The sequence below is a fragment of the Triturus cristatus genome, chromosome 11, assembly GCF_964204655.1.
Source record: "Triturus cristatus chromosome 11, aTriCri1.1, whole genome shotgun sequence".
NCBI classification, from domain to species: Eukaryota; Metazoa; Chordata; class Amphibia; order Caudata; family Salamandridae; genus Triturus; species Triturus cristatus.
In genome coordinates, this window is record NC_140594.1 from 1,174,074,467 (window position 1) to 1,174,101,123 (window position 26,657).

General features: G+C 47.1%; 1 protein-coding gene across 1 annotated transcript in view; it reads left to right on the top strand.

Moving 5' to 3' along the window:
• The window catches only part of P3H2 (prolyl 3-hydroxylase 2), a 388,184-nt gene that overhangs the window by 233,441 nt on the left and 128,086 nt on the right, over nucleotides 1-26,657 (top strand). Inside the window, exons 4-8 of the mRNA XM_085635884.1 lie at nucleotides 5,654-5,785; nucleotides 11,812-11,954; nucleotides 14,039-14,128; nucleotides 23,508-23,548; nucleotides 26,344-26,438. Of these exons, the coding sequence (XP_085492010.1) occupies nucleotides 5,654-5,785; nucleotides 11,812-11,954; nucleotides 14,039-14,128; nucleotides 23,508-23,548; nucleotides 26,344-26,438 (501 nt within the window). The remainder of the gene's footprint in view (nucleotides 1-5,653; nucleotides 5,786-11,811; nucleotides 11,955-14,038; nucleotides 14,129-23,507; nucleotides 23,549-26,343; nucleotides 26,439-26,657) is intronic.

The window sequence follows — 26,657 nt, forward strand, 5'->3', positions numbered from 1 at the left end:
TGCGGTGATGACGTGCAGCTGGGACCAGCGTCAGATCCCGGTAGCAGCTGGTGGGGTGAGTCGTTTATACTGGAAGAGTGACTGGTCATTCACCCATAGACAGCCAAGCTTATAAACACGCGCTAAGGCAGCTATTACCGACCGGAAGCTATAGGATATACACTAGTGCAGGCCCCGGAAGCCAGATGCAGCGTATCACGCGAAAAGATGATAGAGGCGTCAAGCCCACTAAACTGACAATCTTTTCATGCCAATAGATACATCTACTAAGAGACCAACAAACTGCCCTTCTGTAGCACACACCACCCTGATCAGGGTCTCGTGGCGCTTTGTAGGTTTGCTTAGATTCTGAGGGCACAGAGAGTGTGACGCAAAAACGGAAGCAGGCGGGGCACTGCCCACGTGTCCGCCTGTGTTGGGTGACATTAGGGTAATAGGAGCTACTGGACTGACCGCAGATGCTGTCGGGCATTAACAGCTGTTATGTGCCCTTTCCCCTCAGTTCCTGCTCTGGATTTCCGCTCGGACCAGTAATTGTGTGACAGACACTTAAAAGCAGTTAATGCCCCGAGCAGAGGGCACAAATCTGTACTCTCTCGTTGCCATTAACATTATTGTTACTGTCTTTCATTTTTAGGCCTGGCCTTCGAGCCCAGGCTGAAACTGAGATCAAACTATTGCTTTAAAAAAAAAAAAATCACACGTAATATACACACATCTTAATGGAAACCAAATTGATGAGGTTGCCGCCTACATATATTTAGGGGTCAAAATAGACGCAAATGTCACTTTTGCATCTCAGAAGAAGGTGATTAGGGCGAAAGCACGGGCTATCAATTATGAATTCTCATCACTGGCCAGATCTATCCGAGGTCACGATCTGAAATCCGTGGGCGCAGTTATGAAAGACAAATTGTAGCCGACCCTCGCGTATGGATCGGAGGTCATGCTCTGCCCGCTAAACAGTCGATAAGCGCCCATAAACGAACCTTTAGCCATCCCGGGCCAGTCTCGCAGGCACAACTCCGGCTAGAATTTCTACTTACAGAACAGTCCCTCGCCAGGCCGGCGGCACAAACTGCACGCAGCGGCCGATAACACCTTGGCCGATCTAGTCTGGTCTGAGATGAATCTACAGCGGGGAAATAGCACTTGAGAAACGTATCAGAACGCTGGGACTGGGCGACCTCTGGAACTCTGAAATCACCGGGCAAACCTTTGAGAAATTGGTAAATAAGTCGACCAGATTGCAAAGCTGGACTGCAGACAGGAAAAGGTTGGCCAAATGTCCCCATGGGCGGCTGGTGTTGAAATCTTATTCAACCCTCAGAGAATTGCTCCTGCCTGCAGCAGCTCATCACCAGAAGGTTAAACAGTCATTTTTGGCCCTTAGACTCGGTGAGATGCCTACATTAGACTTAAGGCCAAAATGGAGGATGTGCGGCCGAAGTGAAGACTGGACTTGTTTGTGCCATCACCTGCACATACACCCGCCCTCTGAACCTGCCCACAAGTACTTTACCACTTATAGCGATTTATTTATGAGAATTACAATTGGCTGCATCGCAAATTCTTATTTTAACCAATTAGGGAAAATGTCGGTGCTCGATCAATCAACCCGAGACACTTATCATCTGTATTTTTGTCTATATAGTCAGGAACTGAAGTTTTGAAAAAAAAATATAAAGGTCCATTATAAGATGTCCCAGGCTGAAGTAGATATATGACGCATTTTTAGATTCTTTTTTGTAATTGCTCTGTACTGTATTATTGAGCTGTGTTTATGGTTTTCATTGACTAATAAACCATATATATATATATAGATGCTCACTCAGAGGTGCTTGTGGTCAACAGGCTTCAGTCATTGGTCAGTTAAATTGTCATTCATTATCTGCTTCCGCCCACTGCAAAATACCGCATGGGGCCCAGCCCTCTTCACCCATTGGCTCCCTTCACTTTGAGTGACGGCACAAAGCCTGCGCACATTGTTCACACCCACCTGAAAGGTGACATATCTGGTTCTTAGTGTGTTTTGTTTTATTTACTTTTTACTTCACTTTTATATACCCTTATTTATTTTGGCTGCACTTTGGATGCCCATTAACGGGTGATTTGTTTACCATCTCCTCTTAAGTGCTTAAGTGACATTCTCTATTATAGCTGCCTGTAATTTGAGCGTTTGAACAGGTGCTAATTTACTCTTGTCTTCTTCACAAATAATAATAAAGTACATGGCACAATTCAAAGGCTTGTTACTTTAAAAAAACATCACTAGTGAAAAGGCCACATCAGTGAATGTTTTTATTTGTAACTTTTTATTGCAAATATATGGCAGCCATGTTTAGGTGTAATGAGCCTCCATCAACTTACCAAGACCAGACCTATTGCATTTGCCAATGCTTTTTTTGTTTGTTTACTATGGACAGTGGGCACACTGGCCTCCTTACACACCTTAAATTGAAGCGTGCTTTACTCGAGTCTCATTTTAAGCCTATGTATAGTGTTTGCTTCTGGGACACTACAGTGGGTGCGACGTGCCATGCTTGTGTCTTCTAACAGAACCCTTCGCGTTCTGGCCAATGGCAGGGCATGGCGCAAAGCTTGGACGAAGGCGTCCCTTGTTAGGCCTAAACACAGTGGCTAATGTACCTGCCTGCAGAAAGAAGGCGTTTGTATTCTTCACGCTGGTCTGTTATGTTCAGTTTTTATATTTTTTCTACTTCCCTGCTTTCTAAGCAGTTTTCTCTAACAGTACTATTAGATCCATTTAAAGCAGTGTCTCTTTACTGAATGTTGTGTTTCTGTGTGTCTTTACTGAATGTTGTGTCTCTCTACTGAATGTTGTCTCTTTACTGAATGTTGTGTGTCTTTACTGAATGTTGTGTCTCTTTACTGAATGTTGTGTGTCTTTACTGAATGTTGTGTCTCTTTACTGAATGTTGTGTCTCTTTACTGAATGTTGTGTCTACTGAATGTTGTGTCTCTTTACTGAATGTTGTGTCTTTTTACTGAATGTTGTGTGTTTTTACTGAATGTTGTTGTGTGTCTTTACTGAATGTTGTGTCGCTACTGAATGTTGTGTCTCTTTACTGAATGTTGTGTGTCTTTACTGAAAGTTGTGTCTCTTTACTGAATGTTGTGTCTCTCTACTGAATGTTGTGTCTCTCTACTGAATGTTGTGTCTCTTTACTGAATGTTGTGTGTCTTTACTGAATGTTGTGTGTCTTTACTGAATGTTGTGTGTCTTTACTGAATGGTGTGTCTCTCTACTGAATGTTGTGGGTCTTTACTGAATGGTGTGTCTCTTTACTGAATGTTGTGTCTCTTTACTGAATGTTGTGTCTCTCTACTGAATGTTGTGTCTCTTTACTGAATGTTGTGTCTTTTTACTGAATGTTGTGTGTTTTTACTGAATGTTGTTGTGTGTCTTTACTGAATGTTGTGTCGCTACTGAATGTTGTGTGTCTTTACTGAATGTTGTGTCTCTTTACTGAATGTTGTGTGTCTTTACTGAAAGTTGTGTCTCTTTACTGAATGTTGTGTCTCTCTACTGAATGTTGTGTCTCTCTACTGAATGTTGTGTCTCTTTACTGAATGTTGTGTGTCTTTACTGAATGTTGTGTGTCTTTACTGAATGGTGTGTCTCTTTACTGAAGGTTGTGTCTCTTTACTGAATGTTGTGTGTCTTTACTGAATGTTGTGTCTCTCTACTGAATGTTGTGTCTCTTTACTGAATGTTGTGTCTCTTTACTGAATGTTGTGTCTCTTTACTGAATGTTGTGTGTCTTTACTGAATGTTGTGTGTCTTTACTGAATGGTGTGTCTCTCTACTGAATGTTGTGGGTCTTTACTGAATGGTGTGTCTCTCTACTGAATGTTGTGTGTCTTTACTGAATGTTGTGTCTCTCTTCTGAATGTTGTGTCTCTCTACTGAATGTTGTGTCTCTTTACTGAATGTTGACACATGGTGATTGAACTCCATGTCTCTTATGATCCGTGTTTTGCTGCCTGAGGTTTCATCCTTCTGTTCTGTATCCTGCTACGTTGCTGTCCTCTTAATCTTTTTGACACTTTCCTGCCTCAGGCCCTGAATCTTAGAGCTTTTTAAGGGATTTCCTAACTTGCTGAAGGATTAGGTACGTTATGTATAAGAGGATCAGCGGAGCGTGTTTTAGGCAGAGTGACAAGCATATTCCTTTTTGTGTCACTGTTAACAAATCTAATGTCTTTTATAAATGCAGAACATGATTGATAACTGTGCTTCATTTGAAAATAGCGTTCATGACAGCAGGTTTCTTAGAGATTGTTGGTGAATTGCGTTAAATGTAACCATTACAGTAGATTTCACATGTTGTTAGTGAAGTGCGTTGAGTTTCACCATTACAGTAGACTTCACAGATTGTTGGTGAGCTGCGTTGAGTTTCACCATTACAGTAGATTTCACAGATTGTTAGTGAGCTGCGTTGAGTTTCACCATTACAGTAGATTTCACTGATTGTTAGTGAGCTGCGTTGAGTTTCACCATTGCAGTTGATTTCACAAGATTGTTGGTGAGCTGCGTTGAGTGTCACCATTACAGTAGATTTCACAGATTGTTGGGGAGCTGCATTGAGTTTCACCATTACAGTAGATTTCACAGATTGTTAGTGAGCTGCGTTGAGTTTCACCATTACAGTAGATTTCACAGATTGTTAGTGATCTGCGTTGTTTCACCATTACAGTAGATTTCACAGATTGTTAGTGAGCTGCGTTGAGTTTCACCATTGTAGTTGATTTCACAGATTGCTGGTGAGCTGTGTTGAGTTTCACCATTACAGTAGATTTCACAGATTGTTGGTGAGCTGCGTTGTTTCACCATTACAGTAGATTTCACTGATTGTTAGTGAGCTGTGTTGAGTTTCACCATTGCAGTTGATTTCACAGATTGTTGGTGAGCTGCGTTGAGTGTCACCATTACAGTAGATTTCACAGATTGTTGGGGAGCTGCGTTGAGTTTCACCATTACAGTAGATTTCACAGATTGGTAGTGAGCTGCGTTGAGTTTCACCATTACAGTAGATTTCACAGATTGTTAGTGAGCTGCGTTGAGTTTCACCATTACAGTAGATTTCACAGATTGTTAGTGAGCTGCGTTGAGTTTCACCATTACAGTAGATTTCACAGATTGTTAGTGAGCTGCGTTGAGTTTCACCATTGCAGTTGATTTCACAGATTGTTTGTGAGCTGTGATGAGTTTCACCATTACAGTAGATTTCACAGATTGTTGGTGAGCTGCGTTGAGTTTCACCATTACAGTAGATTTCACAAATTTTTAGTGAGCTGCGTTGAGTTTCACCATTATAGTAGATTTCACAGATTGGTAGTGAGCTGCGTTGAGGTTTACCATTACAGTAGATTTCACAAATTGTTGGTGAGCTGCGGCGAGTTTCACCATTACAATAGACTGCATACAGATTGTTGGTGAGCTGCGTTGAGTTTCACCATTACAGAAGATTGCATACAGATTGTTGGTGAGCTGCATTGAGTTTCACCATTACAGTAGATTTCGCAGATTGTTGGTGAGCTGCGTTGAGTTTCACCATTACAGTAGACTTCACAGAGTGTTGGTGAGCTGCGTTGAGTTTAACTAGTTTCCTTCTCTCGTCCCTTTCAGATCACTTCATCCAGGTCCTTGTTTGTGAACATGAGTGTGTGCGGGAGCTGGCCACGAGGCCTGGACGCCTATCTCCTATCGAGAACTTCCTGCCGCTGCATTACGACTTCCTCCAGTTCGCTTATTACAGAGGTAAGGCTCCACCCATGGCATATGTCCTATGAGGTAGGTTCCAACATTCTCCACGGCGAGATAAGACCGTCACTCTTTTTCACTCTATAGTGCGGGAGAGCTGAGGGTGATTTATTCCAGAGGGTCCCACTCGTTTGTACAGGGTATCGTCAGAAAGATTTCTAATTTTATCTCTGATTGATAATGTCACCTAACAAGTCAAATATTACTGATCGAGCCCCCAAATATGCTCGATTACAGACTGTTTATTGTAACTTATGACTGCCAGTAGCATTGCCCTTTGGTTTATTGGGGGCGGGTGGGGGGGCTTTGATTGGAAAGTGCACTTGTGGAAACTTCAGGACACTTGTTGGACACAGTGCACCTACTTGGTGTTGCACTATTGATAAAATGTCACACAATAGCACTCCCAGAACCAAGAGAACACAAGAAGTGAAGCGGTCCAGGCATGTGCGCACTGCCTACCCCACAAGGGCATCTTGCATACATCCCCACTAAAACACAGACTGCAGATCTACACACAGACATCCGAATTGGAAACCATAATAGCAATAAAGAGAGACCACAGTTAGAGCTGGAGTGCACAGAGTCGAGGAATTCTACAATCTAGAAAGATATTCAGGTTCTTAAATCTTTTAGTGTTTCAGGTACTCCAAGGCACACTTTCTATTTGCTCTACCAGTTGGCATCTGTGTTTTTTACTTTCCATCATAGGCCGACACGTGTAACTCCTGCAATCTAACTTAATTGCTGAAAGATCTGAAGCGCTTTAGAAAATGTTGGCCACTCTTTGCACACTCTTAAAGAAGAAGAATCCTCCATTCTGACTACCTGGAGTGAGCCAACCCTGCTGCCTGACACCCAAGTCTAGCTTGCATCCTCTTAACATCTCGGAGACTTTCCTGTCATACCAGATAAGGGTAATCAATAACATCCTAACATATCTTCGATTCGTTCTTCCAAATTATGTCCCTAGTTTATCACCAACTCAGTCAACTCCCTCATTTAGTCTTTCAGCCACACCGTTAGGTTCCGGGTGGTACATTGATGAGTCTCGAGGACTGATCCCAATCCTATCCAGTCAATCCTTTCTTTCACTTTGTTTCAACTGAATTCTATTAGCTTTAAGTAACCGAGCTGGGAACCCGCATCCCCTAAACACTCTGTCAGGGATCTTTGCTACAGATCTCGTCACACAACAGCTTGTGAGTCCAGTTTTGGGACTGGAAACAAAGGTCCACCACACTGAATCCAGATATGATTTCCAAATCTTTCATATGTAGCCGGTATGGAAGCCAGCACTGCTTCCAAATCCCCCTCACTTTGAAGGGTCTACAGGTAACCCCTCACTCTCTTTGTTTCCGAATGATTTTACAATGACATCAAAGTCCTTCCGCACTTTACGGTTCATTGACATCATCTTTGGCTCCTCATCGCTGAGGGGGATTAAACTTCTCTCCTTCTACCAACACACAGTCTACCTCCCAATGTACACACTGCATTTATATTATGCACAAAACCTATTGAGCTGGCCAGATCCACCAAGTAATTCACATTACTTGAAAAACTTGTGCTAGAACCCAAAACCCTCGGACTCCTCAAATCTACATGCTGTATTCTTTTGAGTGTTTCCACTAAAGTATACACTGTACTCTTGCGTTGTCGCTGACCATGGGTCCCTGGCATCCGCTTGTCGTAAAGCCATTTTTTTAAACTTTAATCACTTCCATATTTAAGCATCAGAATAAAACTTTTGATATCCATTCAAATCCGTGACTGCTGCAAAAATAAAAAAATAAATTTGCAGTAAGCACATTGCAACATGTGGATGTACACAATAAACGGTCCTCTGGAGATGCCCACTTTTTATTGCTTCGTGGGGGGACAGTCTGAAAATGTCCATGTGAGTTTCAGTGAATTTCTGCATATGTCATCCAACTATTCCTTAAACGTAGCCTCCTATTGGTGGGCAGCCCGTACTGTGCATGGCTTTTGGCTGGGTGCAGCGGTGGGCTTGGCAAAAGGGCCTGAAATGTGACCAGGCCCTGTGCAATCCTTCTCAAGTGTCCAGGCTCCACTGTGCGTGGCCTTTAATCGTGCACAGCAGGGGGTGGGGTGGGGGTTGTCCGCAGGGCCTGACCTACGGCCAGATATGCACAGATGGAATTTGTTTATTTTTTAGAGTTTTCGTACTCCAGCAAACCCTGGCTGGGTCAAAGTCCCTTGTTGGGCCTCCTACTGGGAGAGAGATTCGCGGATCTATGTCACGGCCCACGAATAATGCCAGGGTCCGAAAAGGGATCAATGACACTGCCATAGGTTCACGGACACGTGACTAGGTTGTGCGGACCTTGGGGTTCACACCCCAACTTCCTCTGTGTTCCCCTTGCCTTGAGTACCCTGCATTGTCCACCTGGGGAGAAAACGATCTCTTTTAAGGCACTGTATGTGGTATTTAGAGTTTGCAACCATTTTGATGCCCAGTATTTACAGCAAATGTTTAATTCTGATAATCCAGGCCAAACACTGACGTCACTCGCAATTGTATTGACTTCCGGTTGCCAGGGTTCGACGTCTCGCACGGGGGCTCATTGCTTGCGGCCGAAACCTGGAACCCCCTGCTGAGTCTGCCCAACCATACCAGTTGCAATCTCAAAAATAATATTTCTTTATCCTGTCTCACTCCCTACTACACTTCCCCTAGCTCAAGCCCTCTTCTAATCTCCCACTCTTTACATGTCTGTGTTCCTAATCCCTCTCTCTCTCTACTTCTCCTGCTTCTGTCTCAACTCTCTCAATCAGCCTGCCTCTACCTCACCTCTGCTCCCCTCGCCTCTCTCTTAACCCTCTACACTTCTCCTGTCTCTACCTCAGCTCTCTCAATCAGCCTGCCTCTACTACACCTCTAACCACCCGACCTCACCACTCTCTCTACCAAGTCTCTACACTTCTCCTGTTTCTACCTCAGCTCTCTCAATCAGCCTGCCTCTACTACACCTCTACTCCCCTCTGACCACCCGACCTCACCTCTCTCTCTACCAAGTCTCTGCACTTCTCCTGTTTCTACCTCAGCTCTCTCTCAGTCGACCTGCCTGAATCAACACCTCTACTCCCCTCTGACCATCTCTCCTGTCTTTCCACCACGCTTTTATTTTTTTATTTTTATTTTTTTAGAGTTTTATATAGCGCGAACTAGACCCGAGGTATCAGAGCGCTTTACATAAGCACCAGTTTTGTTACAGATGAACACATTCATTTTTGTTTGGCACAGGGAGATGAAAGTGATTTGCCCAGAATCACAGGATGTTGAGCGTCGTTGCCGAGACTCGAAATTTTTGTTAGGCACGGGGAGATTAAGGGACTTGCCCAGAATCACAGGATGTTGAGCGTCGTTGCCAAGACTCAAACCTGGTTCCCCAGGTCCGAGGTCGACCGCCCTAGCCATAAGGCTACACCCTATCCCTCTCTCCCCATCTTTCTTGCAGTTCAGTGGTAGGAGCATATGATTGATGCTACCACCAGACTCAGCAGGAAGTTTATCGATCTTAGAATGATGAACGTCTGATTTTGACACAAGCAGATTGAAACATGCAGCCTTCAGGATGTTTGCAGATTACTGCAGTGGGAATATTAACTCGGGCAACAACGTGAGCACCTATATCTGCGGCGAGAGTGCAGAGTTAGGGTTAAGGTGTGGGTTGCAGACATCCCGCAGATCCTAGGTTAGCATACGAGTAAAACTACTGTGTTGGTTAATGCAATTGTAGAGACTTGTGGGTAATGTCAGTGCCCTCTCTGCAGCTATATTTCCTCCCCCATCCCACTTTCTCTCTGCTTCACCCCGTCTTTGCAGCACACTGCTCTGTTTCCATCCCACCTCCATGTATCTCTCTTCCATCTACTTTCTTTCAATCTCATCTCTCTCTTTAGCGCACCACTTCACCTCTCGCTCTATTCCCTCTCTACCTCTACTCTCTCACCTCATTCTCTACCTTACCTCTTTCTCTCTATGCCCCTTCTTCCTTTCTGTACCCCTTCAGTCTTTCTGCCCTTTACCTCTTCTCTGTACCCTCTCTACAGGATCAGCCTCTCTGTGCCTCCTCTCATGTTGCCAGTCTCTGCCTCACCCTTGTCCTTACTTTGCTTCTATAATTTTCTGCCTACCTCACCTTTGGAGCTATCTGCCTCTCTCCTCCCCTCCCTCCCTCTATTTCACCCTTCTTTCTTCTTATCTCTCTCAGCCCCCATGTATACCCACCCATCTCCCCCTCTCTCTTCTTTTCCATCATTCATTCTTACCTACCTATTTCTTCCTCTTTCTACCTCTTTGTTTCCTTCTTTTTGACTCTTACCTTTCTTTTGCTACCTTAGGTCACTCTTTACCTCGCCTATCTATCTACCCAGTCTCTGTCTCAGCCTTCGTCCCACCGTTCATTCATTCTCTTGTCCCTTTCCTTACTCAGGAGGGTTGGTGGTCAGTGTCTGTCCAGAGAAGTGTACACATAAAAAGAGGAGACGAGGGACAATCAGGGGAAGCAAATTAAGAAGATATTTTTCAGATTTAACTTGATTAGAAGGTGAAATTGCCCTGAGCAGTCCTTTGATTTTCACAGTAGCAGGAAGAATGTGCGTAGTGAAAGGTTCTTCATTTGTGATTACGGATATCTGGAAATCAGAGCTATAATTCAAGGACCATGTACACTATTCCACTAATCTTCCATAAATAACCTTTAAATGTCCTTCCAACTGTTGGAGGAAGAGGCTGGGTAGACACTGAACTCCATGTAAAATTATTTTGTTGCAAGACAAATAAATCTAGATCCAAGCACGAAAAGTAATGGCTTTATCAATGCTTGTTCAGGATTTCTTGTGGTGCTATCTGGCTGGTGGACAATGGGCTGCTTGAATTTTTGGCTGTTTTTGCAGGACCCCTTGTCTGAAAGCACAATTAATGTATGATTCAATATCGCATGGCATCATGCAGGCTTGAATTACCTGGAACTGATAATACATTTAAGTGGTTTCGAACAGGTGCCCCAAAATACGTCCTGCCTGAGGCTCCAGAAATCCTTCAAATGCCATTAGGGGTGAGGGTGGGGGAGAGGGTGATACCCCCCAGTCAGCCTTGCATTGCAGGTCTCTGTTGGCTTTCTTGGTTCAAGCCATTGTGTGAGACCCCCACAATTCTTAATATGTGTTAGTGCACCCCACCCCGTCTGTTCCAACCACGTCTTATGGAGATGTCCCATCATGCCTCTTTGTGCAGCTGGTCTAGTTTTGTCCCCATCACAATCCCCACTTTTCACTCTCTAGGGCTCTGGAACCTCATGCACCATTGATGCCACCGCCGCCCGGCTCTCCAGAAGAGCAATCTTTTACCAGCCCTTTTGTTTGCCAATTTGCTGGCAAGAGCATGGTCACCCCTGCCCCTTTAACCTCAACGTCGGACCACTCAGCAGCATCTCCTTGCTCTGGTTCATGGTGGTTTGTGAGGTGTCTGAGAAGAGGTGAATCACACTTGGCTTTATTTGTAATGTGTCTCTATGCCTGACAGACTCCGGCTTGTGGCCTTTAATCTCTTCATCTATGAGAGTCACAATTATGTTAAAGCATCACTTCTCCTCCCAGGAAGGTAAGGTGGGTGTTCTCAGGTGAAAGCAGCATATGTACCCCTCTGCGATAACTTGTGCGAGGATTCTGTACACTTATTGTGTCCCTTGTACCACATATCCTTTCACGTAAGCTCCCCTTCATCCCTGGGACTCCCAGCAGCTGCAGATAAATGAGCGTCTCTCAACCTTTTAGAGACCCGATGAGTGTCCACCTAGGTGAAATACTGGTCTAAGCCGGATCTTCCATTGGAACGCATTGAACGTCTCGTTGTGTTGTTGATGCTCGTCGCTGTAAGAAGTGGCACATCGTGGTCTTTAATGGAGGGTCACATGAGGGTCTGTCGTAGGCTGGGCCGCCACATTGTGTCTTTCTTATGTTTCCATGGTCCTCACCTTGTGTTGTGATTCTCTTAGTTGGTGATTACGTGAAGGCACTGGAGTGCGCCCATTCCTACCTCTTGTTCCACCACGGAGACAAGGACGTGTCCGAGAATGTTGTCTACTATGAAAGCCTACTGCCCGAGTCCATGAATCCAGAGGATGTCCAGCCAAGAGAGGTGAGAGCATGCAAAGAAAAGTAACCAACATCTGTCCCAAACGTGTCTTAAAGGGGCCCATGAGGAAACCAGAGGTGAATCTATCATGGGTCCACGTGGATATTCTAATGAATGCATGAGTGAGGGAAACTAAACCAGGAGCTTGTAAACCCCAGAAAGTCTCTTAAAATCTTGAGCGGAAATATGCATTTTGGGAAACCTCCGAGGAACATTGTCTTCTGTAGTGTCAGGCTGAGGATATAGTCCACGGCAGAAGTATGTCCTTACAACTCTTCCGGTTTACCAGGATGAGTAGTGTCAGTAAATTCTGTGAGATGGAGTCGTTTCATCAAACGGTGTTTGGTTGCCAAGAACTCTCAGGCAGGTGGGAAGCCCCTTGCAGATGCTACGTCACGGGTTTAGCATTGTACTACCCCTCCTGGTCCGGGCGGCCATCTTGTCCTGGGACTGCAGGCTTCATCACAATCCCAACCTGCCACCTGCCTCAGACTAAAGAGATCAGACTCCCCTGCACCCAAAGTAGTGCCCTGTGAACACTTAGAGTTCCCTTTTAGCCCCACTTTTATGTCTTTCAATTTTCCTGGGAACTAAATTCCGTTGTTTGCTCTGTTCTGAGAGATTTTTGTGATAAATTCTATTTCCTTCTCTCTTTGTTTGGTTTGTTGAATTACAGCCAGAAGGATCAGTATGTGGGCATCCTGGAGCCACAGCATGTGTTTTTGTCCAATACACAGTAGTTTTGGTTGTATTGCAGCTGTAGAGTGTAAGCGAGCCATCGCCATTGAGACCTCTCCACTCCACGTCTCTGTTTTGAGGCTCTCTCCTTGTGTGTTGTTGTCTCAAGCTCTTGCCCACTCTCATAGAATGGTGCTCAGAAGGTAAAGACAGGTACTGTCACAGCCAGTCTTGTACGAAGACCTTACAGTCTGGAACCTTCGAACCCCTGCTGGATACCGCCCCCACCCCTGCTCCCAGTATGTGCTCCCCACAAGTTGAACCTTCTATGTTTTATTATATTTCCATGTGTTTCCATGTGAGAACATAGATTGCAAAAATAGCTTCTGCACAAACAGACTTCAAATATAGATTACAAGTGTCTCCGCCTTACACAAATGTCTTCCTGCAAAAACGTCAACATGCATTTAATTCTCATATGCCACTTTCTTTTAGAACTGGGGTAATTTACTGCTCTAATTTTAGTCTTAACATATTTAGGGACAAGTGCTTGTTTGTGGTTTTGAGATGGAAGAATATAGTTTTGTGAAGACATGTATATAAAGTCAAGACTTTGCATATCTTTGTTTTGGAGAATATTGTTATAAAAGATGTGTTTTATAATCTGTATTTGCACACTTCCTCTATGTGGTCAGCCAGCACCAAGTGAGCAATACTTCTGCACAGTGAGCTGTAAAAATGCAGTCACTCACTCACTCAGCAAACCTAACCTTCTTAGTTGGTGAACTCGTTTTCAATCACCAAACTCTCTTGCACTCTTTCATTCTCACCTGTAATCTGTGACACTACACTGTTCCACCCCCTCACTCACTCAATCACTCACTCACTCACCAGACTTAACCTTTGTACTCAGTCAATGTACTCGCTTTCACTCTCTAAACGCTCTCGAACTCTAACAATCTCCTCTCCAACCCACGACACCAGCCCCTCACACTGACTAACACCCACTCAGCAGAACTAACCCTCTTACTCAGTCAATTTACTCAATTTCAGTCACCAAACTCCCTCACACTCTTTTATTCTCTCCTGCAATCCCTTTCACTACACTGTTCTACCCCCTCACTCACACTCAATCCACCCAACCCACCCTCTCAAACTGACCAGCTCATTTTCGGTGAAGTTCCTCAGCCACGCTCGCTAACACCCACCCACACTCCCTCACTGCGCCCATGCTCCCTCAAACTCCATGTCTCACAAAAGTCCAAAGGGTAAGGATTCTGCTCATCCCTTTCCCAGAGCCTCCTACTGAGCTGAATACATGTGTTTTAATGCAGAAATGTGTTCATGTTTTGTAATTGAGAAATGCCCTTGCTAGTAAGAGGATGACATACTCCCTTTTCTCCCTGCAGGAGGCGGTAGGGTTTGTGAAGCGCCATGAACTGGAATCTGAAGTCATACAGATGGCGGCGGCAGGCCTGGGCTTCGACTATGTAGAGCCGGTAAGGTGCCCTGGTCCCACAGCCTGACATCAGCAATGGTCTCTCTGTCCATCTTCCACTGGGCCATGTGTCCAGCTTTGGTGAGCGAAGCATTCTCAGTCAGAGAACAAAAATGTCTGAAACTCCCTGTCAGGTTTTTAGTCCACTAAGTAAAACTGTGGTAAATAACTCCTTTAGCGCTCGTGTCTGAGGTATTTGAGTACAATGGCAGCCCCATGAGACGCCAAGAGTTACTGTTTGGACATTGAATGACCAAGCGTTGGGTATCAGAGCTATCGAGGCGTACTTAGAAGATGGTGACTCTTTAGTACTGAGATACCGTACAACACAAGGTAAAAACACTCAAATAAGGACACCGACCAATCAGAGACCCTCTTTTAAAAGAGTACACATCGTTGTTTAGAATAGTCAAACGTAGAGCAGTAGAAATTAGGATAGACACACAAAAAAAAAGGTTCTGGTCTCTTTTGGGGGGGATACAAACCCAAACCATATTCTTGTCTGTGAGTTTTTGGGTGGTAGTCATCTTTTTTTAACCATCTTTTTTGCAATTCTGATATTTATACAAACTATATATATATATAACATATAACCACCTAATGTGTCTTCTGCCATTTCCAGTTACAGAGAGGGTTTGAATGAGGAGTACGTGTCAGGTTCTGCATCAGTAATGGACAATGTAATCCATAGATTCTGGCTCCGGGCGCCGTGCATCAGGAACTGGATTCTGTGGATGTCTAGTGGGTCTTGGTCTGTGAGGTATGTTTTGATACACTTTCTCCCTTGACAGGGCCGAGTCTTAGGTCCAGGCAGTTGGTCGATGTTGAGGTGTGGTGGGAACAAATAAGACTTTCCCAGTTGACATGTATCCCGGAAACAGCACCAAACTCTTCGAGAGTCTGGGCTAGGTTAGTATAGTCCCCTTGAAAGCCTTTTATATGAAGCAGGAAGTCATAAGTGTACAGTGACATAGCATGCTCCCGGTCAGCAAGGGGGAGGTCCCATATGAGACCATCAAGCGTTCGACGTCAGCGCCTTGAGAACCTCACGGGTGAGTACCTGCACTTTACAAACCCATGATTGATTGATTGATTGATTGATTGATTGAAATGAGCAGTTAGTCCATGGTGAGTGCAAATAGCAGAGGAGGGACGGGGCATTCCTGCCAGCTTCAAAGGGGAACGGTGCATCTTCCGAATCCAAATTTGGCCAATACGCTAAAGAGATAATCCAATGTCAAGGTGTCGAATGCCTTTTCCTTGTCTAGGTCTTGTCAGGCAGACCAAGGCCACACGTACAGGGCTGCTTCCATTAATTTATACCGTCTACTTATGTTCTGGGGTGTATTCCTTCCAGGAATAAAGCCGTTCTGATCCAAGTGGATGAGTTTGGGAGCACACAGAGAATGCCGTCGGCTAGAATTTTACTAAAGACTTTGTAGTCCGAATTCAAAACAGTTGGCGGCCTATATGAAGCTGGGTCTGTGGGAATACACCCAGGCTTGAGACTAAGGGGCTTATTACAAGTATAGGTGCTATTTAGTGCACTTGGTAAATAACGCTAAGTGCAATAAATAGCCTCAATTAAGAGTCATTGAGGAATAACGGGTGGTATTCGGTGTTTAAGGCAAGAAAATCCACATGGTACGTAAATATCATACACATTTCCGTTGTTAAATTCCGGCAAGTTTGAACTGCTGAAATTTAACGAAGCTTGAGGTATTTAACTCATCGGATAATTATTGTATGTTTAAAATACCTTTTAACTTGTAATTCCTAGCAATGAGTAAGCAGGGATTTACACACTAGTCGGAATATAACGAGTAACTCATAATCAAGCCCCAGAAAGGGTCATTGGTTACGTGCCTTCTCATACATGAGGGCCAATTTGGATGCCGAAACGTGTCGGTAAATGCTTTTTAAAGCTTCACTGGAAACCCATCAGGACCCAGGGCCTTACCACAAGTCTAATCTCATATGGCACCTTAAGTATAGTTTGTAAATGTTAACATCAAATGTCATTAAAATTCTACTAGTAATATTTAATTTAGGGGGGCCTTTCGGTCCTAACAACTCCACGGTCCATATAAAGCTATAATGTAGGAACTTGAATCTTATTTCTGTAAGATGTAAACATCCATGTTGTATGTAGCGCCTTTTATTAGAGGCAACATGCCCTGAAATGCCCCCTGCAGAGCTCAGTCGTACTTGGGGAACCACACTTGACTTCTGGCTGCTTTGGTGATGGTCTGAGGAGAAAGGAGGGGATGGGAGGAGCTTGAGTGTGACCGAGGGAGTCAAACACTTTCAGGGAATAACCCCTGTGGAACAGCTGCGTTTGCTACTGAGACAAGACTTCGTAGGATTCAGAATAGCAAATACTTCCTTTTCAAAAAGAGTAGTGCAAATACAGTCTTCAAAAACAGCAACATTAATTTAAACCAAAAGCCTGGAGCACACTCAAAATTGTAACATTTCATAAGGGATAAAAAATTATCCAGAATGCAAAACGCTTCAGAGTCTAGTTGTGCATCTGTGAGTCTGATTCTGTTTTTTAATCACTCAGACGAATACACAAAGCTTTAAATTTGCTTGTGCTGAGTTTCCTGCCCAATAACAAACGTGTTTGTGTTGAAGTTCGTGCTTTTCAACAAGCTAAAGTGGAAATTCTGATTAAAAATATTAGATGAGAGGAGCCTAGCGCGTGACCAAGATGGCTGCGTGAGCTTTGAGCTCCCGAGACCCTCGCGCCCTCCGTCAACTATCCTGTTCTTCATCCTGTCATCTATGCACGGTATCTTGTAGATGAGTCATCGTGGGGACGATTGACGCTGTCCGGGCCAAAATTGCCCGTCGGGGACCGGAGTTGTGGACGATGGCGGATTGAGGCTACATCCGAGGGATGCCAGGGGCTCGCGTTGGCAAGATGCCCGGCCTCTAATTGAACAACAGCGGGCCAGCGGGGTGTGAACGAGCGGATGGTGACCGTCGCACTTTCACTTTCACTTTCTAGCTTTGTGCTGGATCCGGCCTGAGAGCGCATCCGGAGGCTCCACGGATACCTGGAGGACTCGTGCCAGCCTTGGTCGTTGGGTGACGGTCCGGCCTGTCTCCGCTACCTGGGTGAGGGACTTTTCGCCGGAATTGTCTCTCTCAAGCCTGCAATGTCGGCCAAAGCGGAGGCTGGCGGGCCGAAACTCAAGACAACCAGGCGGGGAGGGTATACCCAATCCAACAATATGGATGGCTATGCCCAGCAGAAGGGGTCCCCTGGTGGATCGGGACAATCGTTGGAAGTACAGAAAGCTGCCCCGGCCACGGAGCTGTCGTTGCAGGATGTTATGGGGGCTATAGAGGGGATGCAAACATCGATCGGGCGACAGTTTGATGCCTTGGCACAAAAAGTGGATACTATCTTGGTCGATGTTAACTTGATCCGTGCGGATTTGGCAAAAACCAATGAGCGGGTCAAGTCCCTGGATCTCAAGACTACGGGCCTTGCGGATGATGTATTGGGACTGCAAGCGGAGGTCGAGAAGCTGTGGGCTGCTAGTGATCTCTCTGCCCGTCGGCTGGAGGAATTTGAAGGCCGGGCCAGGCGCAACAACGTGCGCATTACTGGAGTCCCGGAATCCTCGGAGGAGCGCTCAGTGGACCTCCTCGTCGAGGACTTGGTTGTGAACCATCTTGGGCCTAAGGGCCTTGGAAAGTTTTTTGCAGTAGAACGTGCTCACAGGGTACCTGGCGGGAGGCCTAAGGTGGGAGCTCCCCCAAGGCCGATTGTCGCCCGAATTTTTCATTTTCGGGATCGGGACGCTATCCTGCAAGCATCGAGGGTGACGGGCCCGGTTCCTTTTCAGAACGCCTCCGTGAACTTTTATCCTGACTTCACCCAGATGGTGCAAAAGCAAAGGCAGTCTTTCCTGGGGGTAAAGAGGCGCCTTAGAGAGATGGATTTAAAATACGCTATGCTCTTCCCTGCCAGACTGCGTGTGGTGTATGAGGATCGGACTTTCTTCTTCGACTCGCCTGAAATGGCCGGAGAGTGGTTGGACGCTCTGCCACGGAGGCGGACCAGCGGGGACTGTAACACGGGAAAGGACAGTGACCGGGCTGAGCAGGAGTGATGCCCCGTGTGTTGAGTCCATTTATTTTCCCCCCGGACAATGACTTGTGGCTAACTGCAGTAATGAGGGGGTGGCGGAGGGCCGTTAGGAGTTCTTTCCTCCATTGGGGTTCTTTTTGTAGATTTGTTTTTGATAGGGCGACAGGCACACTGCAAGTTGGGGGGGCTTTGTAAGCTGACGCAGGGGTGCAGGGAGGGGGGTGGACATGGGGTGTTGGGGTGGTTGTTGGGGGGGTTTTTCTTTCAAGGCGTAGTAATTGTTGTCAGGATGGTTTGGGGGTGGCTTTTCGGGGGGGGTGACGGGCTCTTGGTGTTTGGGGATGGGGGGTAGGGGCCTCAATATTATTAGCTGGAACGTTAATGGCTTGGGTGATCGTATTAAGCGGGGGATCGTCTTACAATTCTTGAAACGGGCCTCGCCTGACGTTGCCCTATTGCAGGAAACACATCTTATAGGCAATATGTGCTATGCGCTCAATAGAAAGGGCTACAAATTAATTGCCCACTCGGGCTTCTCATCGGGCTCCAGGGGAGCGGTCATACTTGTGCGGGCCTCACTGCCACTGGAGGTTGATTCCGCCATTGTTGACGATAGGGGGCGGTTTGTATCTGTGGCGGGGAGGTGGGAGGGTAGAAAATTGGTTTCTGTGTAAGTTCCTCCGGCCCTGCAGGCCTCCACGTTTGCGGATCTGGGCAGAGCCTTGCTGGAACTCCCCGAGGGACTGTTGGTGGTGGGAGGGGATTTCAATGCTGTTGGTTCTGGGCTGCTCGATAGACACCCGCCCAGGGATACCGGGGGGGCTAAGAAGTGGCTTCCTGACTTCATGGACACTTTTGGCTTTGTGGACTGCTGGAGGCTCCTGCATCCTGCTCAGTGCCAGTATACCTTTAACTCCGGGGCGCATGGGAGTCTCTCCCGGATTGATTACGTGCTCACCCTGGCTGCGAATGCCTCGCTGGTTTCTGAGGCTCGACATATGGCACGTGGCATATCTGACCACTCTCCGGTGTGGGTCCGTTTTGATATTGGCCGGGTGGGAGGGGGTAGGGTTGCTCCTATTAACCCCTGGTACTTTCGTGACCCCAAGACGCGCAGGGCACTGCTGAAGGCAGTGGATCACTATTTCCGGGACAATCAGGATTCGGTGGATTCGGCGGTGTCTCTATGGGAGGCGTTTAAGACCGTTTTGAGAGGGGAGGCCCTCTCACTGGTGGTGGCCGCCAAGCGACGGACGGACGCCGAGGTGGTGCAGATTGAGGATGAGATTGCGGCTCTAGAAAAGACCCTAGAGGAGGGGGTGGAAGCGGACACGCTGCATAATCTGAGTTTTAAGCAGTCGGAGTACAGGGATTTGGTGGAGAATGCAGCCAAGACCCTTAGCAGGGAACAGCAGGGCCGTCTGTATGATGTTGGGGACAAGGCCGGGAAACTGCTAGCTTGGTTGGACAAAAAAGAGCGGGTCAATAGAGTGGTGCCGGAGTTAACGACGGAGGAGGGAGCGATTGTTACTGACCCCGACGGTATCGTCCAATGTTTCTCGGATTATTTCCGCGTAGTGTACACCTCGGTTTCAGACAGGCCGACTGCGGACTCGTGTGACCTCTTGCGTGATATTGCTCTGCCCTGCCTCTCTGACGTAGATAGGGAAGACCTGGATGGCGATATAACGGTTGATGAAGTGGCGGGGGCCATTCGGGCGTTGAACTCGGGTAAGGCCTCCGGTCCAAATGGTTTGCCTATCGAATTGTACAAGCTTTGTCCGGATAAGATCGCCCCTCACCTGCGCGCCATGTTTGTGGAGGCGCGGGGGAACGGATATCTGCCGCTTGATCAACGACTGGCAATCATAGTGGCGATACATAAGGACGGTAAGCCTCGGGACAAATGTAGTTCCTATCGGCCGATATCGCTCCTCAACGCTGAGCCGAAAATTCTTGCTAAGATCCTGGCGAACCGCTTGGTCCGAGTGCTTGAGGACTTGATCCACCCGGACCAATCGGGCTTCATTCCTCATCGTAACACTGCTCTGAATCTTAGGCGCCTCCACGGTGTGATCGCTAGGGTGGACACGCTGCAGGAGCCGGCTATTGTGGCGTCACTGGACGCCACGATGGCGTTCGACACGGTGGAGTGGGCATATCTGTGGGCGGTACTAGCTAAGTTTGGCTTTGGACCCGGATTTGTTGGCTGGGTGAGGTTGCTTTATGAGGGTCCCCTTGCTAGTGTTGTGGTTAACGGGAGGGCTTCCAGGCCGTTCAAGCTTGAGAGAGGCACCCGGCAGGGGTGCCCCCAGTCGCCTTTGTTGTTCGCCCTTGCTCTTGAGCCGCTTGCAGCGTGGATAAGATGGCACCCGAGTATACGTGGCCTCCGATGGTCGCCCGACTACGAGGATCGTATCTCACTTTACGCCGACGACATCCTATTATACCTTGCCTCGCCCCAGAAGTCTCTCATAGTGGTTTGCGACGTCTTGACTTACTTTGGTAGGAACTCGGGCCTTGTTATCAACTGGGGAAAGTCGTATCTGTATGTACTGTGTGGCGATGTTCCACCTGTCCCCCGAGACTGTTCGATCCAGATCGCCCAGCAGGGCTTCCGATATCTTGGGATTTACATCTCCACCGACCCCATCCTGCGATATGAGAAGAATCTGCTCCCCCCCCTGGCGCGTCTGCGGCGGGATGCGGCGGTATGGCGGAGGCTGCCGCTCTCTCTCCTCGGACGCGCCGCACTGTTTAAAATGATGTCTCTTCCCTGTTTTCTTTATGCATTGCAGAATACTCTTGACTGGGTCCCGACTAGTTATTTTAGAGAGGTCGAGAGCCTCCAACGCTCGCTTTTGTGGGATGGGCGACCATGTATAGCGATCGCTAAGTTGACGCTTCCGTGGTACGATGGTGGTATTGCGCTTCCGGACATTCGCAGATACTACTGGGCTACCCAGCTGTGCGCGATTAATCATGGCGTCTATGGCCCGGCGTCGAGCCCCGGCTTCGCTATGGATCGGTGGCTACTGCGTGGCGGTAACTACCACAGGGCCTTGTACACGAAGTCGTTGGACTCGTCCCTTACGGGGCCCACTGGGGTGGCGGTGCGGGTGTGGAAGTTGGCGACGGACTCCCTGGGTTGGAAGGGCAGGCTTACCCTTGCTACCCCACTATTTGACTCGGATATCCTTGGGAAGCTTTGGCATACAAAAGGGTTTGAGAAATGGGATTTGATTGGCATCTCAAGGGTGGGAGACTTGCTGGCTCGGGGCAAGGTGAAGTCCTTTGAGGAGCTTCAGAAGGAGTATGAGTTGGGAAACACTGAGTTTTTCCGCTATGCCCAGGTGCGTCACGCCTTGCGATCGGTCCTTGTAGAGGGTGAGAAGGTGCCTGCGTCCTCTCCATTGGAGGACCGAATTCTGGATGGCCATATGCCGGAGAGCACGATCTCTCTCATCTATAAGAAGGTGATTAATGTCCGGGCTGACCTTCTTCGTGGGTTGCGGGATCAATGGACTAGGGACGGCCTCGAACTGGATGATGAGGACTGGCAATATGCAGTTTCCTCCCCTAAGGAGGTTGCGATTCCGTCGCGTCTGCGGCTGGTCCAGCTCAAAATACTTCATCGAGTCTACGTGACAGGTCCTAGGCTGGTCCATATGGGTTTTTCGGAGGAGGGTCTATGTAAGCGAGGCTGTGGCATGGTGGGCACCTTCCTCCATATTATCTGGGAATGCGGCGTGATTGTGGAGTTTTGGAAGCGAGTGCATGCAGTGATGGGGGAGGTGACGGGCATTGTCATGCAACCGGAGGCGCGGTGCTGTCTCTTGAACGTCTGGGGTCCTACCGATCTTGATGACGCACAGACTCAGTGGGTTACCCTGGGGAACATGGTGGCCAAGCGGGATGTTGCGCGCCTGTGGGGCTCGGCAGTGCCTCCCGCGCTGGCAGCGTGGAAGGAAAATATGGACTGGTGCATGCTCAGGGAAAAGACGGTGTATTGTGCTAGAGGGCGCCCGCGGAAATGGCATGCAGTATGGGGGCGATGGAATCACTATAGAGGGGACATATGTCTGCCCCCTGACCTGGATCAGCCAGAGGAGCAGCTCTCCCCTTGACATTCTTTCCGGCTATATGCGTATTGTGGATGATTGATTGCCTATTGTGGGTCTCTGCTTTCCCCCTCCCTCCCCTTATTATAGTATTGTTTTTGGTAGACGAATGGGACGGACTTCCCCTGATGGGCACCCCTCATGGGCACTCGAAGCTTAACGCCTTGCAAGGGTTTGGTTTGAGTTGGTGTTTTTTAAAAATTGAACCTTTTATTTGACTCTCCTGTTTGTTCAGTGCGAATGCATTTCTATGTTGCTTCATCTATGCTGCCGAACCTCCGGGCTGTCGGCTGAATAGCTGTGTACCGGATAAACTGAATAAAGGTTTTCAAAAAAAATATATATTAGATGAACCGGAGTTCTATCTGCTTTAGCAGAAGCGTGGTACCCGCAGGCCTAGATCTCATCACCACGTGACCATGAAAGTTCTACGACTATCCTAATATCCCCCACAACGATGTAAAGTTACTGGGGTGTAAAACCTACACCAGGGAGTGGGTACTCCAGAGTGCGGCTGCCATGGAACAGGCGCGTGTGTGGCTAGTCACATGCTTGCCTTTGACTCATTCCTCTTCTGTCAGTGGCCAGAGATTTTACTCCTGTGAAAGGCGGGAGTAAAACCCTTTCCAGAGTTGGAATGAAAAGTTTAAAGATTTCTGATTTTTGTGTGTGTGTCTCAGGCTGGAACTACAAAAATGGGAAGTTCATTCTGCTCTCGCTGGACACCTAGCCTTTGTTTGTCAGGGGTTTCACTATTAACTGTTTGTTTCGTGTTTCAATTAAAAACCCGGAGCAGAACAGCGAACTCTGGAAATCACGACCTCGGCAGGTCCATTCATAACTAGCTTCACTTGCAGGCGTGTGTGTGTGTGTTTTTATGTGTGTGTCTGTGTGTGTGTGTGTCTGTGTGTTTTTATGTGTGTGTCTGTGTGTGTTTGTCTGTGTGTCTGTATGTGTGTGAGTCTGTGTGTGTAAACTGCATTTTGAATCTCCTGCTTGGCCTACTCCGCGTGTTAACCTTCTAGGGTTACCAGAACCAGTGCCAGTTGTAGTTGCGCAGTAATCATCGAATATGAAATTGTTCTGAATGTGATTGTTACTCAGCAGTGTGAATTATCACTTACTGTTACATTTTATTTCCTTTCTTGTGACAGGAGTTCTGGGTCAGCACTGGACTTCGGCAAGATGAAAACAGGTACCACCAAATCGTCCACATAATGTCGTTTTTATTTTCCATTAACCATTTAGAAGCCGGCTCTCACCAAATGTGCCCGTGTCCATCATTGGACTACAGACCAGCTTTCTCGGCCTGATGTAGGTGCTAACGAAACCAGTGCCGGGCCATGGCACCTGGCTGGGTGGTGTCTACACTGCGCCATTGACTTTACTTTTTGCTGCTGGTGACGTGGCTGCATAATGTAGCTCCTACAGTTATTTTCTGCTTCTCAGTTTCCCACACATGGAATCATGGCACCTCCATGTGTCTTCCGTGTGCATTATTGTCATACATTACTTTTGAGCCCATGTGATTGATGTCAACATACTGCACGTGTGGCCTCGTTATGCTTGTTTTTAACTTCTATGTTGCTTTGTGCACAATCCATAAACCATAGAGGTCTATTTTTAATTTTTTATGTTGCATTACACAACATGCCACATTTAATTATAGATTTGCACAGAACCAATTTTATTAAAACAAAAAGACTAAAATGTATGTGGTAATATAGAATCAATTTCACAGCATATTTACAAGCCACAAGCCCATGTACTTGCCACAGACTCTCTGGTAATGTGTTCCAGAGGTCAGATGCAGGTACAGAGAAGCGCTGGTCGCGTCTGCCCTCGCATCAGGAGGTAGATACGAATAAGGGACTCTAGTTTACAGAAGGACGTGCTATAGGGGAGCGGGGAAGTGTGCTGTCCTTCAGGTACTAGGGCCAGGCCGCACACACATTTAAAAGCCCAGCCGGAGAGCACACACTGGCCTCAGGAAGCCTGCCTGGAGCATGGCTCATATCTGAGATGTCGTCTCGTTATTCGAGACCAGACATTGATTCAGCCGCATGGTTTGCAGAATGCAGCCGCTTTTACTGCATAAAAAGCAAGATGTTAGTAGTCCAGGTTGGAATGAACTAATGCTTCCACTCTCATGCGATAAAATCCTTGAGAACAAGCGGCGAGCCTTGGACAGCCTGAAAGACATGAAAAAGAAGGCCTGGAGCCTGAACAATCCCAGCATTCAATCTCACGTCAGAATCCACCGGAAGCACGTCATGCTGCTCTCTTGGAAAAACGTATTCAAGTGCCCAGAAGAGTGGGGCAAGCAGAGGGGCTGTTGTAGTGGACATTGGTTTCTGGGTGCCAGGTCCCTACTTCATAAAGGGATGGGTCTCACAGGCACTCAAGCGCTTGTTGCTAGATTGAGAAGGTGCCTACTCCTGTACGGTTAGTGGGCAGTCAGACATGGGTGCACGTACCATAGGCAGAGTAGGCACAATAGTATCTGCCCACAGGTAGCACGTTTTATAGTGTATTGTATTGGCCATATAAATAGTGCACACAACTGAACTGTCTGTTTACATAGAAGGCGTGTAGTGACTTCATGATGCCTGGAAAGAGGAAGGTGGAAGGCAATCGAGTGGCTTCGATGTTGTATCGTACGCGGATGACACCCGGCTGATCGTCTCGTTTAGACAGGATCTGGATGGTGTAAAGCACCGATTCCTTGATTGTGTGAGAAGGATGGCTGCTTGATGACGGCGAATTGTCTCCAACTGAACAGCGATAAAACAGAGAGGTTGTTGCTCGGCAAAGCCTAGCACCTCTGGTCACCCGACTAGTGGCTTTCTGAAGTCGGTTCAGTTCCCTCTCCCATGAAAGCCGTGAAAAATCTGGACGACAAATTAGATCTGGCGCTTTCTATGAAAGACCATAGGTCTGCAATCTGTGGGGAGAGCTTCGCAACCATGCGGCCACTGAGAAAAGGCATCCCGTGGTCACCATCCTCTGCAAGAAAAAAACTGGCCCAAGCCCTCATCGTAAGTCGCCTGGACTACGGCAAAGCGTTGCTCATGGCTGCAGATGACACCCTAATGTCCAAACTTCGGGTGGTGCAAAATACGGCGGCTCGCCTGGTCTGTAACCGTCCAGCTGGCTCTCTCTCAGCTCCTATTCTGAGAACTCTACATTGGCTACCGGTCAGAAAACGCACTATTTTTAATGTCTGTTGCCTCACCTACATGTCTTTGATTGTCGGGCCCCACTTATTTAATGGACAAATTGCGTCACTACTGCCCACTAGAACTCTTACATCTAGCGATAAAGCACTTCTGACCATTCCCCGCCTCCGCTCTTCCAAATTCAGTGGCAGGTGTATTTCCTTTACCACCCATTCGGCTTGGAACCAACTTCCGCACCATCTCCGCAGCTGCTGTGACTTTCCCAAGTTTATAAAAGTCTTAAAGACCTGGTTGTTCTAGTCTGTTGAGATTTCATATGTTTCGCCAAGCGCCGAGATTACCTCCGGGTATGAGTCATGGCACTATATTAAGTGAAAATAACATACCATAACCCCGATGGCTCTTGAGTCTGTGAACTGCAGAAGACATATAGAAGTCAGTCAACCCACCAAACTATTGCACCAATCACCCATATGGCCACTTCTCAGGGGTCTACTCACTGCAGAATACTAGTTTGAGCCGCGGTAAGCACACGTTGCGTGATATAATTGGAATTTGAAAAGCCCATTTCTGCCACTTTTTTGCCCTTATAGTTGGCACTCTCAGCAATCTACAGGTTGCTCATTTCAGAACACGCCATGTACCAGTGGCTACTTCCCTTAAGAGCAGTGTCTATGACATGAGGGATTCTTGACAGATGTATCTGCATTTTGTATTAAAGGTGTTGTATACTACAGTGTCATAAAGCTTTGCTTAGCTGCACTGTATCATCAGTCCGTAACCAGAGTAACGACCTCTTGTTTCTCCATAGGGTTCCGTTCGGAGTGCACAGTGAGCCAACCGAGGCTCTGGGCCTTGCACCGGGGAAGAGAAGCTTGCAGATGTTCGACCGAGAGTTGAGAGAAGGTAAGAACACTTCATGTGTAGAGGGCCTGGGATGGTTGGATATTAAATACATAGAGAACCTGCAGCCTTTGCATCCGACCGTTGTGTACTGAGTGTTGTACAAGCAGCGAGTGAGATATTCTGGTGTTTGTCGTTGATCCTGCTTCTGAGATATGGCCCCAGACCCAACCCTGCAAAATGGCCAAACTGAACCTGAAACACTTACCCACATGGTGATAA